General features: G+C 33.2%; 1 protein-coding gene and 1 long non-coding RNA gene across 3 annotated transcripts in view; both read right to left on the bottom strand.

The window, feature by feature from the left end:
• The window catches only part of LOC127729778 (tudor domain-containing protein 5-like), an 82,769-nt gene that overhangs the window by 58,044 nt on the left and 10,551 nt on the right, over window positions 1-14,174 (bottom strand). Inside the window, exons 6-11 of the mRNA XM_052237664.1 lie at window positions 12,811-12,919; window positions 10,372-10,448; window positions 7,509-7,699; window positions 6,586-6,733; window positions 1,867-1,928; window positions 1,531-1,609 (exon numbers count right to left, since the gene is read on the bottom strand). Of these exons, the coding sequence (XP_052093624.1) occupies window positions 1,531-1,609; window positions 1,867-1,928; window positions 6,586-6,733; window positions 7,509-7,699; window positions 10,372-10,448; window positions 12,811-12,919 (666 nt within the window). The remainder of the gene's footprint in view (window positions 1-1,530; window positions 1,610-1,866; window positions 1,929-6,585; window positions 6,734-7,508; window positions 7,700-10,371; window positions 10,449-12,810; window positions 12,920-14,174) is intronic.
• Window positions 4,441-5,226, bottom strand: LOC127729793 (uncharacterized). Of its 2 annotated transcripts, none has more exons than XR_007994830.1 (3): window positions 5,198-5,226; window positions 4,796-4,929; window positions 4,441-4,527 (listed from the first exon to the last, which is right to left on the bottom strand). It is a non-coding gene; the product is annotated as an uncharacterized LOC127729793 (long non-coding RNA). The 2 variants fall into 2 exon arrangements; XR_007994831.1 differs by having other exon boundaries at window positions 4,495-4,509; window positions 4,654-4,929.

Here is a 14,174-nt window from a genome sequence, read left to right as displayed (position 1 = left end):
CAAGTTGATTGGACTTCAACTTCATCAAAAGCTACCTTGACCAAAACTTTAACCTGAATAGGGCACTATCATTTTCTATATTCAGTGGACCGTGAAATTGGGGTCAAAACTCTAATTTGGCATTAAAATTAGAAAGATCATATCATCGGGAACATGACGTCCATTTTCATTGAACTAGTACACATTTTTGTTGAGGGGCCAGCTGAAGCCTGCCTCCGGTTGCATGATTTTCTCTGCTCTTTGGTCGGGTTGTTGTCTTTTTGTCTCTATACATTCCCCATTTCCATTCTCAATTTTATGTGTACTAAGTTTCAAGTTGATTGGACTTCAACTTCATCAAAAACTACCTTGACCAAAAAATTTAACCTGAAGCGGGACAGACGGACGAAGGGACGAACAGACGCACAGACCTAAAAGCATTATGCCCCTAGGTGGGGCATAAAAATTCGTAAGGTTTCCCCGGAACCCAGTGTCTCGCCTACTTTTGCTGTTAGTCGCAGGCTCAACAAAAATGGGGAAAAAATTATTAAAAATTTTCCTCTAGATACTATCTTTTGATTGTAAGAAGTTCTGTTCAAGTTTGGTAAAAATCCAAGAAGGTTTATGAATCTAATAAATGTTTTAAAATATTTAACAGCAGACTGTACGTAATGTTAACTGGAATAAAACTAAGTCCATTTATAAGTAATATTAGGAAAAACAGGAAATAAATTACAAAATTTTCTTCTAGATACTAGCGTTTGATCATACACAAGCTTCTGTCCAAGTTTGGTACAAATCCAGGATAGTTTAAGAAAGTTATTAAAATTTTGAAAGCTTTAACCACAGAGTGAATGTAATGTTAACTGGCAGAAAAACTAAGTCCATTTATAAGTAAAATACGGATAAACAGGATTTTTTTTTTAACAAAATTTACTTTTGAATACTATCTTATGATCACAAACAAGCTTCTATCCAAGTGTGGTACAAATCTAGGATAGTTCAAGAGAGTAATTAAAATTTGAAAAACTTTAACCAAAGAGTGAATGTTATGTTAACTGGCAGAAAAACTAAGTCCATTTATGAGTAATATACAGATAAACAGGATTTATTTTTTACAAAATTTTCTTCTGGATACTATCTTATGATCATAAACAAACTTCTGTCCAAGTTTGGTTGAAATGCAGGATAGTTTAAGAAAGTTATTAAAATTTCAAAAACTTTAACCACAGAGTGAATATTTGTGGACGCTGACTGATGTAGGATGGCTATGTCTTGCTTTTGCGACAAAAGTCGCAGGATCGACAAAAAGGTTATAAAATATAATATGTTAGAAGTCATCAAATCTATAATAACAACTATTACATGTATTACAGACAAATGTTTTTTTGGTTTATCCTCGTCTTAATAGATTGAAATGGTAGATAAACTATTTATATCAAAAAGTTAACTTCTTATTTGCTCTCTTTACAAATGCACATGACATCTCATGTCCATTTAATTTAATTCACAAATTTCGCTCTGACATTGATTAATCAGTAAATTATATACCTGGCCCTCTGGTCCATTTGGTTGTATATTCCCAAGTCTTCCTTGAATTGCCTGAATTGGCAGTTTTAGAAATTTGGACCTAAAATTTTAAATTACAAGGTGAAACAAAGGATTCACATTTCATATTACAGTGAAACAAAGGATTCACATTTCAAATTACGAGTTGAAACAAAGGATTCACATATCAAAATTAAAAGTAAAACCAAGGATTCACATTATAAATTACAAGATGAAACAACCGATTCACATGGATTAAATACACCACATATTCAGACAAAAAGGACAGAAAGATTAGTTCGAAGACAGTCTCTTTTTTTTATAAGTTAAAATATTTACCTAAGTAAGCGTAATTTGCTTCTGTGGACACTACATGTGTTTCCATAATCTACAAAATACACCTGCAAAAGACACACAAGCTAGACAAAATATAAGTAGTAGCCAGCAAATTATTATTTACTGGATCTGTCAAGCATTAAAGATGATAAGCTATTCATTACAGTTCAGATATATTCGAACAACTATATATGAAATCTTCTCTAAAATGCACAGTTTTAACAAATCTGCATGAGTACATCAGGATCTACTTACCCTTACAGAGCACCTGATATCACCCCATAATTTTCGGTGGGGTCCTGTTGCTCAGTCTTTAGTTTTCTATGTTGTTTTTTGTATACTGTTGTTAATCTTTTGGTCGTTTTTGCCATGACATCATCAGTTTGTTTTCGACTTAAGAATTTAATTTTTCTCATTGGTATCTTTTGCCTCTCTTCTTTTTAAAACAACATAAAAAGGTCAACCTTTGTTCTTTTCACATGTTACTCATGCCTTATATTCAATTACATTCAAAAGATTATTAGGTCTTTCCACTTTTCTGTGGAAAGACCTTTTGTATTTGTTCTGATTATTATTTTTTTCTTCTGCCAAATTTTGTTATCGCGTAAAATTTTTGTTTCGCAATATGTCACTAAGATATTTCTTATATAGTATCATACAGTTTATGTGCTTTTTATTTTCACCCCTTCTAAGCCGAACAATTTTCTTTGTAAGAGTTATCTCCCTATTCACTGTTTATCAAGTGTGTGCATCTCCTTAGTAACAAAAAAAAGATATCGACAAAATTCTTTTTCTAAATTGTTCGTTAAATCCTCAGGAATTTTTTGCTTATTTGGATCGAAGCGATTGATGAAATTTTAAACAAGTAATCTACCTTTACCAAATAAATTTGTCGGTATGTTTTTTTAACTCATAAACCGTTTACCATATAATCCTGGAATCTTTTTATTTGAGGTCCCTAGGTCCTAACTTAGAAAATGAGGTCAAGGTCAAAGGTCAAGGTCAAGTTCTCAATTTTGACTTTTCCTTGTTTTTGCATTTTCTCAAACACTTTTAAAGATATATATGAAATAACAAATGCAAAATGTTTGCTTTATTGTAAAGAGGGTATGTTACATTTGGTCTGAAACAATCTAATGGCATCTTATAGAAGTTGGTGCCCCTGAAATGTCTAATTATAAGGTTAATTGATTATTACTTCAATTTCGTTCATTAAAAAGCTATATGACCTTTTACAAAAGGTTGGATGACATATGACCTTGAAAAATGACAACAGGAAGTGACCTTGAGAAAACAGGAAGTAGCCATTTTTGCACTTTCTTCATGGAAAAGTACTTGGAATCCATATATTTTGTAATTTTAATACATTAACTTATCACTGACTAGAAATGACCTTCGATAAACCGGAAGTGGCCAATTATCTCCTGGTTCACAAGCAAAAGTATATAGAAACTATATATTTTTGGAATCAGTGTGAAAAACTATTATATGAGACCAGAAGTGACATTTACTTCACCGGAAGTAGCTAATTATCTCCCTTATTTCACTCAGAAGTATATAGAAACCACTTAATTATCGCATCAGTATGAAGAAACTGATGATAAGATTCCAATTTTAACTTTGAGTAAACACGAACTAGCTTCTTTTCAATAAATTTAAAAATTGCAGTGGAAAGACCTTCAATTGTTCTCTGAACAATTGGTTTTTAATTATATACTGAATTTTACTTCAGATACTATAATTATAAACTACACCTCTTTTTCATACATAGAAATAAGTACTCTTTCACAATATGGCAATATTATTGTCAAAAATGGAAGCTGGGGCCATTTTTCAGGTCAATATGAATAGAATGATTAGTTTTGGCTTGTTGAATAGATTATTTTAAAAATTTACAAAGCTGTATAAATTAAGTTGGAAACTGAGTTAGATAAAACAAGAAAAGTAATGAGGTGAAATAAGTTTTTTTTCTGGTCAAAGAAAGACAACTACAGTCAAACCTGTATTAAGGAGTCACTCTTGGGAAGTATCAAACGTGACCTTTGAAACGAGGTTCCAAAAAAATTCTGCCAACACCAGTGGCAGTGATCGGGTAAAACCATTTTAGTGTTTTCAATCGGTAGCATTGTCGTACTTGCAAGCAGAGAAATAAACAAGAAATGATTGTAACAGGATGCTGTTACGAAGTCTCCCAAACAAAGCTCCCATAATTCGTAATTCCCAGGGTCGCCTGACATTGGGCAAAGTCCAGTGAAAATTGGTTTAGTTCAGTAAAGTTATATGCATTAGTGATGCCTGGGGACTAACCCTGTATATCATTCAAATCGTCTTGGCATGACAAACCAGAATTATATGGTTTAGGGGTGGGGATCTCGACCATTTACAAGATATTAGAACTTTCTTAAATGGCAGGGGGTGGGGGTGACCCCTGGGGACTAACCCTGTATATCATTCAAACCATCTAAGCATGACAAACCAGAATATATATGGTTTAGGAGTGGGGATCTTGACCACTTACAAGGTATTAGAACTTTCTTAAATGGCAGGGGGTGGGGGTGGCCCCTGGGGTTAACCCTGTATTTCATTTGATGTGCTTTATCATGACAAACCAGAATATATATGGTTTAGGGGTGGGGATCTTGACCACTTACAAGATATTAGAACCTTCTTAAATGACAGGGGATGGGGGTGGCCCCTGGGGACTAACACTGTATTTCATTTGATATGCTTTATCATGACAAACCAGAATATATATGGTTTAGGGGTGGGGATCTTGACCACTTACAAGACTTTAGAACTTTCTCAAATGGCAGGGGGTCGGGATGACTCCTGGGGACTAACCCTGTATATCATTCAAACCATCTAAGCATGACAAACCAGAATATATATGGTTTAGGAGTGGGGATCTTGACCACTTACAAGGTATTAGAACTTTCTTAAATGGCAGGGGGTGGGGGTGGCCCCTGGGGACTAACCCTGTATTTCATTTGATGTGCTTTATCATGACAAAACAGAATATATATGGTTTAGGGGTGGGGATCTTGACCACTTACAAGATATTAGAACCTTCTTAAATGGTAGGGGGTGGGGGTGACCCCTGGGGACTAACCCTGTATTTCATTTGATGTGCTTTATCATGACAAACCAGAATATATATGGTTTAGGGGTGGGGATCTTGACCACTTACAAGATATTAGAACTTTCTCAAATGGCAGGGGGTTGGGATGACCCCTGGGGACTAACCCTGTATATCAATCAAACCATCTTAGCATGACAAACCAAAATATATATGGTTTAAGGGTGGGGATCTTGACCACTTACAAGGTATTAGAACTTTTTTAAATGGCAGGGGGTGGGGGTGACCCCTGGGGACTAACCCTGTATTTCACTTAATGGGCTTTATCATTTAGAACATTTTCAATTAAAAAGATTGTGTCTATCACAAACGGTTTTCAATTTATAATCATTTGAAAATTTTTAAAAATAAAATCCCATAGGGTTCTATAGTAAAACCCTCTTTTCTTTTTGCCCCTCAAAGTACCCCTTTATAAACCCCATTGCACAAACAAAACCCTGATTGTACCACTAGACATGTTAGTCTAACATATTGTGAAACCCTAAGTTAATCTGACAAGCGGTTTTGGAGAATGGGTGCGGACAAGTTCAAATTTAAAAGCGGCGGAAGAAGAAGAAGAAGAAGAAGAAGAAGAAGAAGAAGAAGAACTGAGCAAAAACAATAAGTCTTCCCAAACTTTGTTTGGGAGACTTAAAAATGGCAGATCCCAGCCTAGTAAATTTGAAGAAAATGTTGAAAATGTGTTAATATTCCGGGGGAAATAAGTCACTGATATTGTTTTCAATGGAAACTGAAAAGAGTGGAACAAGGCAAATTCAAAATTCACCTTCTATTGCAAGATCTCGTTTGCAAACCGGTTTCGATTTTCATTTTGACTTTGATATTGACAACATATATTTTTCGTCATGAAGATTTTTGGTAGTTAAATACATGAAAATGACCATTGTTAAAAGTTGAAATGACAATTTTGTTTGAAAATGAGGTGACCGCTGAAATGAGTTAAATTATATAGAGAAAACGATTGGGATGGTCTGAAAGTTACTGTTCGAGGCAGGTGACTGCTGAAACGAGGTGACCATTAAGGCAGGTTTGACTTTATAATAGTAAAAGTGAGTAAAAACTCATTTCAAACACATCATATGTTTTAGTATCACATATGCATGTTTATTTAGATACATAGCTTAGCTACTACAAATGATGCTGCTTATTTGGTAAATGAACTGTATGCTATTTTACAAGTACCGTAGTATTGACTAGACAATGAGTCATATAAAGTTCTTGATAACCTCTATTGTAGTTGACAAGTAAACTGGCAGTTATTAATTGAATTGATTAGCCAGTTAAGCTTGATAACTACTAATGTAGTTAGTTGATCCCTCAGGTAAACTTCTTATAATGGGGCCTTTTATAGCTTGCTATACAGTAATGGTTTTACTCATTGTTGGTCTATATGGTGACCTACAGTTGCTTACTTCTACATCATTTGGTCCCTGATGGAGATTTGTCTCTTTGGCAATCATACCACATCTTCTTATTTTTATATTCTTAGTTAAATAAGGCTGATATCACAAAAGCAGCTGAATGACTCAATAAGGTTAGACAGTTACAGAACATAACACACACTCAAATAGTTCAGCTGTAAGTACCTGTGCTTGATGTCCTATCTCCAGCTTGGTAACAATACATCTGTGGTAGTTATCATCCTCAGGGAATACAGCAGCTACAACCAGTCCTACCACTAATAATTCATCTGGTATCTTGTATGTATTACCTTCAGCTGTTTTGTAACAATATCTGTAAAAGCAAAGAACATTTGTCATTAAAAACACTGTGGCTTTGAAGTAGTGCATTGCATTATCTATTCTTGTTAAAAAATAGTTCAATAGTGCACAAGCTGAAATGTCTTGGCTGCTTTACTATTCATCGTCAGATTGAATTAATGTTGAAAGTTTAAGGTTTTACTAGAGGTATCACATTAACTTAATATTTTCAATGAAAATGAGGTCAAAGGACAGATAAACACTGTCATTTGGACATGTATACCTTAAAATCATACCATACAATTTCAGATTCCAGATGTAGTTGCTTTAAGTTTCTGAGAAAAGGACCTAACCACAAAATCGTAACATTGACCAATAATCCAATAAAAATGAGGTCAAGGTAAGATAAACTCTGCCAGATGGACATTTACACCTTACAATCATTCCATACATCAACATGATCAAATATATTTAACCTATTGTTTATAGTATCTGAGATATGGCCTTGAGCATAAACACTTAACCTTCATGACTGAGGTAGTGGTCAGGTGAATCCTGTTAAATAATGAATACTTGGTTGGTTTAAATTTTAAAGCTAATCAAATACATACTGTGGATACATTTATTATTGTGGAAACAAATTTTTCTGGATTGATGTATAATGGCTTTTTTCAATTCTTGATTTCGAGATTAAACTTGTCTTTCGTGAACATTTAAATTCAAACTTCACCAATACCAACAAAATATAAGTACACCACAAATATTAATAAATCCATGTAATTCAGAATCAATGCATTAATGTCACCTACTCCAACTGGTTCATCACTTTTTCTAATGCAACTGTAGTCTTTTTAGATCTGACTTGGAACCAGAATAGACCAGGAGATACAATATTTGAGACAAAGACTTCAAAATATTCCCCTAATTTTGGTAATTCCAAATGTCTATAGCAGGCACCAGGTAAGATGGCATCTTCTGGTAGGTTACTCTTTACCACTTCCTGAAATAAAATTATTGTCTTAAATTCCGAAACATTTTTTACAGAAAATCATTCACCATACTTAATCGATTTTACCCTTTTATCGATAGCAACCCATTAAATAAAGGCAATACTCTCACTTGTCTCATACAAAAAAGAAAACAAAAAAAAGTACTTTATTTCAAATATTTGTTTAAAATAGCCAATAAATAATTTTCATTTTTCAAAACTGTGGAGATATTCTGGGATCTGTTTTTAATTTATATCATATAAATATGGATTCATTTATTTTCGAGAGAATATGTATTTTTATGGAAACTGGATTTCATGGTTTTGGCAAATTCTGCTTACTATAGGGATTTTGTATTTCGTTGAACACAGGAATACTTAGTTCACCTATACCAACAAAATCCAGGAAAATTTATATTACCTAAGGAATAATAATGAATCTACAGTTATTCAAAAGAATAGATTGTTTTTTTCAACATATAACAACATTTCCAACATGTGTCTACACCAAAACAAATTGCAATAAAATTAAATTGTCCTTTCAAATTCTATGAATTTCAATAAAATGCACAATTTTCATCTTCTATTCATTTGAGTTTTAAACATACATCATTTGCCTGCTTTTAATATCAATTGGGAAACAAATAAAAAGTAATAGTTTGTGCTAATCTTATTTTGGAATGGGAAACATAAAATGCATGCATCATTTTCATAACATAAAATAAATGGGAAAAAAATGGGAGAATAAATTCCTATACTCATTAAGAGCTGTCATATATTTTATTATTGCAAATTTACTTGTTCTTGTCATAGGCCAAAAATAAGCTATAGTACTTTTCCTGTTTCCATATCTACCATAAATTAACATGCCTACCCTAACATATTTATGGACAATTTGGGTTAAGCACCATTAAAGTCAAGACATTTTTGTTTAAAATCTTCACTATAATAGTCCAAAGAAATATTTAAATACATGTGGATTGTGTCCACATGTGGACACAGATGATGCTCCCGCTTGCATATCATATAGTTATAAAGGGACATAACTCAAGAATTGTAAAAGTGACGCCACCAAATTTCGTACTTAATCTGTATTATGTAGTAATAAGCATTGTGTATAAGTTTCATAACATTTGGTTGAGGCAAACTAAAGTTAGAGAACGGAAACAAAAAAATTGTACATTATCTTAGTTTTGAGGTAATGAATATTGTGTATAGGTTTCATAATGTTTGGTTGGGGCAAACTTAAGTTTCAGAATGGAAACTAAAAATTTTGCAATCTTTCGATTTATAAAGGGGCATAACTCAATAATGGTTAAAGTGACACAACCCAAATTCAACTTGATCTGTGTTTTATCAGTAGAAGGCAAAATTAAACATTGCATTGTATAAAGCATTGATTGTAGTTGATTCAACTATAATCATGGACAAAGGAAGATAACTCCAATTTAAAAAATTACTTGAATAATGACATTAATATTTTTAGAAATTACATTTAGTTAAGACAAACTCAAGTTAGAGAACGGAAACGAAAAATTCAGAATTTTTTTCATTTGTAAAGGGGCATAACCCTAGAACGGTAATCAAAGTGCTTGTAAGCACTGAATGGTAAAGATTGCTTTAATTTATTAGTAGGAAGTAAAATTGAATATTGCATTGTATAAAGCATTGGTTGTAGTTGATTCCACTACCATTATGCACAAAGAAAGAGAACTCCAATTTTCAAAGAAGACTTTAAAATATTTTTAGAAATGAAGGGAAAAAATTGCTTTAATTTATCAGTGGAAGGCAAAATTAAACATTGCATTGTATAAAAATGACTTGACATTTAGAAAAAAAAAAAAAAAAAGTTAATTTTTTTCATTTGTAAAGGACATAAAGGGGCCAGCTGAAGGACGCCTCCGGGTGTGGGAATTTCTCGCTGCATTGAAGACCTGTTGGTGACCTTCTGCTGTTGTCTGTTCTATGGTCGGGTTGTTGTCTCTTTGACACATTCCCCATTTCCATTCTCAATTTTATAACTCTAGAACAGTAAAAGTGATGGCACCAAAATTCAAATTTGATCTGTAGATTGTGGTAATAAGCATTGTGTTTAAGTTTCATAACATTTGGTTGAGGCAAACTAAAGTTAGAGAACGGAAATCAACTTTGGGACGTACGTACGTACGGACGGACGGACGGAAGGACAGACGTACAGACGGACAAGGGTAAAACTTAATGCCCCCTCAGCTACAGTGGGGGCATAAAAAATATGTTTACATCCAACCTACCCAGCTGACAAGAAAAAGCATTTTTCTTTGGGCCTTACTAGCATAACTATCCATTACAAAAGTATTTAGGATTTAATGCTTCCAGTTACAAATCTGAAATTTTGATAATCAGTTTGATTTTTTTAAACTATTTGAAATGTAACAATGATTTATGAAATATTAGAAATATAACCAAAATCCAATAAAAAAAAATTTGAAGATAGTATTTCTGAATACATTTTTGATTATCTTCATAAATGTGGTCCATTTTGATGAAGATGAAATGGACCAGACATTTCAATTAAAGGATTGGCAACAAAAATATTTAAGTAGTAAAATAATACAGTCCATTGAGTTCTCACTACAAAACGATTTTATCATTTTTGCCTGAACATCTCTGCCTACTCAACCACTTTCAAGTTTCAAGCCACAAACCTCAGGTTCTGGTAGGTATTTCAGCTTGTCTGTTCTTTGTGGAGCAGTGGTATCCAATGGTAACACCATAATGATTCCTGTCAATACATTTTGTTCTTATTCTTTGTATGCCATGTATTTATTATTTTTTTCAGAATTCTGGGACTTATTTTCCTATTCATTGAAATATTGAATAAATTATTGATTTGCTCCTCAAGAGGTTCTCCTCAATTAAAACTGGGGATCCGCGCAAAAATGCACCAGGTTTAAACATGTTTTGTGAGATCTCAACCCTCCCCTATACCTCTAGCCAATGTGGAATATATGTACTTTTATATAAAATGAAACATTCAAAAGTAGGGAGAGATACATGCATGAGCATGATTTAATTTGTTTGCCCATGCAAAAGACAAAGGAGAAAGAACTACAAGGCAAATGTTTTGGCTGCTTGAATTTCAAAAAATAATAAACTGCTTCGCCGAGCGCAGCTGGATACGACCGCAGAGATCCAACCCTGAACAGTTGGGGCAAAAATGGACACAATATTCAAGCTTGATACAGGTCTGAATTCGAATTGTAATTAAATATTTGACACATTATAGGTTTCTGACATAGAATAAATGTAGTAAAAGAACTTGAAATTGGTTATATGATTTGAATTTATATTCAACTGAAGATTTCTTGCTTTTGTGCAATACACTGTACTGATGCGCATTTTGTGCAATACACTGTGCTGATGCGCAATACTTAGTAAATTTGTTTTCAGACTATATACATAGAATTAGCATAATTAATTGTGACCCACAATTTTTCTTTGGAAAATTGACAATTTCTTAAATCTTGAGGAAAAAAGTTGCCCCCCCTCCCCCCAAAATGAATCCCAACCTTCTACTTGTGGTATTGAACCTTGTGGTACAATTTCAGAGCAATCAAAATACTTATACACAAGTTATTGTCCTGAAACTAGAAAAATGCTTGTTTAGGGCACCTTTTTGGCCCCTTATTCCTAAACGGTTGGGACCATCAGCCCCCAAAAACAATCCCAACCTTCCTTTTGTGGTTTTGAACCTTTTTAAATTTCATAGAGATCCATACACTGAAACTAAAGTTATTGTCTGGAAACCAAATGTCTTCAGACAATGACGACGAAGTGATAGCAATATACGACCCCCAAATTTTTTTGCAGTCGTATAAAAATGGATAATAAATATATAAAATAAATAGCTTCAGATGTTCTCAGGACATTTATCTGTCAGATAACCACATAAATATATTCTTTTTAATTGTGATTCATATTTGCTTTAAGGCTTCAAACTTCTTTCATTTCATAGAAAACTACAATATTGCCACAATCATGACAATATTGCACTATTTTGAGATGTCATAGTTACTAGGTATGAGTCCAGGCTTTATCCAAAAAGATATTTTGCTACAAGATGTCTAAACCGAAGATGTCAATTTGGGTAAAACATCTTTTAGGACACGGTCTTGGGTCATAACAGATTCTACCAAAAACTACGAGTAATATTACATTTCAAGGTCACATACATCAATTTCAACATGTTTATGACGTCATTGTAACTTCACAACTGACTTTTCTTTTATTCATTAATTTATCAGTGAAACTAACAGTATTAAGAGGATTGAAGAATTTAATTTTTTAAGCAATTACATGCACTCTTCAGTGGAGAAATATATTGCAAGAGATTTGGTGGTAGAATATGTTTCTCCAATGATTTTTAGAAGAAATGCAAACTAACTTAATCCTTATTTTCCCATGTCAGATCTGCAAAAGATGTGTTCTTTCTATGTAAAGTCTTCACGCATGGTCGTCTATTTTCGTGAGATCACAAATAAAATTCAGAGGAAAGCAAGAAAACTTGACATCATAATTGAATTTTGACCAATGAAAAACTGAGATCAAACAAACCACATGTTGATTAAATAAAAATAATCAACAGGTCAGGGAAAGGATAGATCTGCAAAGAATTAGAGATTTGCTTTTATCATCCCTCCTTGTTTGTAATATATGCAAATATCATTATAAGTATGATTAAGAACAAATACAATGTGAAGTAGACATCAATGAGAAAGCAAGAAAATAACTCAAATAAAAATAGAATAACCATCTTGAAGTCAGCAATTGGTCTTCAATGATTTACAACTGTCCAGACCAAATGTATATTATAATTTGCACATGGTTGTCATGCTAAGCATACTGTCCACTGGCAATTTGTAGTATCAGAAAACAGGAAGTAGTCATCTGACAGTTCAGAAAAGTGCAAACAAATTTCAACTCACCGCTGTCAAGATGTTTCGCTGTGCCTGAGAAAAAACTGACTGAATTATTGTCTGACGAACAGATGGACGGATAAGATAAATGCAATGTAGCCCCAACTCCTAAAGTTACATGTTTTTGTCTTTGTTTTTTTTTGCAGATACAGATAATATCTCACTTACCATCTCCTTTATACTTAAACTGTAACAATGTGTCCGTCAATGACAACAAAAATCTTTCAACGGAGCCAAAACCTAACTCTTCTACTGGTAAACTATCGCCTATTAATTTCTGAAATTAAAAAGTTTTTCAAAACTTGAAAACTTATTTGATTAACAATTTACAAATGAGGCCACACCAATTTGATTAATAGTTCTTTGGATTTTCCCGCTCCTGTTTTGGAGAAATTGACTTTTCAATAAAAAAAACAATTACCGCTTCCGCAGATTTTTGGGCCGCATGTCGCTCCAAATTTAGATTCTCCTTGAAATTTTTTTTTCACATAGACTTTTTTCTTGTGCATATATTGCTCCTGTCGATTCAAATGCACGTGTGATAAATCGATTTGTAAATAAAAGGTCAAAAATCAGAATGCCAACATGTAGTTGTGTCAGCTCATTGCCATGGACAAGTAGTTATTGAACTCGCAGTTATCCGAAATGCATCTGTTTTATTATTGAAGACCAGTTCTAGGAGGCAAAATTTGAAAATCTTTCGTTAGATAACCACAATCACATCAATATTTTTACTCTGACGTCCAACGGCTGTTTTGCCAGACAAGCTGGGGCTGAGGCAGAGTAATCTGGACTATATTTGTTAGAACCATCATCATCTCCGATTATCGTTTCAACAGACATAGACATATATCTATCTTTAATGAAATTAATATTAAATTCCCATGAACTTTTAAAAATATCACAGAATTATCTATTTATGATTGAAACCACATATTCCCTAAGGGCCTTGTTAGTCTTTTGGCATGCAAGCAGATCTCTTTTGTAAGGATAAATTTAAGAGTTCCAGCATGGTGGTATTGGGATTGGCATGCTCATAATAATTTGTGATGTGTTATCAACCACTTCTAGTCAAGTTAAAGTTTTAAATGCATTGCAGCTTTTAGGAGCAAAAGTAAAGAGTATATTTTGCTAAGTCAGAATAATCCATGTGAATGTGGTGACAGGTATTTTAATACATTGAGATCTACATGCATATCAATATAACAATCTTACTCATCATGCTCATAATGGTGTTGAAATATTCACATCACTCATTATGTTGATCCTAAATATGGATAAATAGTTCCAACTGGATGTCAAACAGCCAATAAACAATCATTACTATATAATGAAAACATAAAAAAAATATTGTGCATGGGCATTTTTTGGGATACATACACATATTTTGATTTATTCAACATATGTCATTTATCCTACTTACATAATTCCTCTTGTTACTGCATCTGCAATGCTTTCTTAATATATACACATAGATATAGGAAGATGTGGTATGAGTGCCAATGAGACAACTCTCCATCCAAGTTACAATT

Source organism: Mytilus californianus, unplaced genomic scaffold, assembly GCF_021869535.1.
Source record: "Mytilus californianus isolate M0D057914Y unplaced genomic scaffold, xbMytCali1.0.p SCAF_2, whole genome shotgun sequence".
Taxonomy (NCBI): Eukaryota; Metazoa; Mollusca; class Bivalvia; order Mytilida; family Mytilidae; genus Mytilus; species Mytilus californianus.
This window is presented reverse-complemented; position numbering and strand designations above follow the sequence as displayed.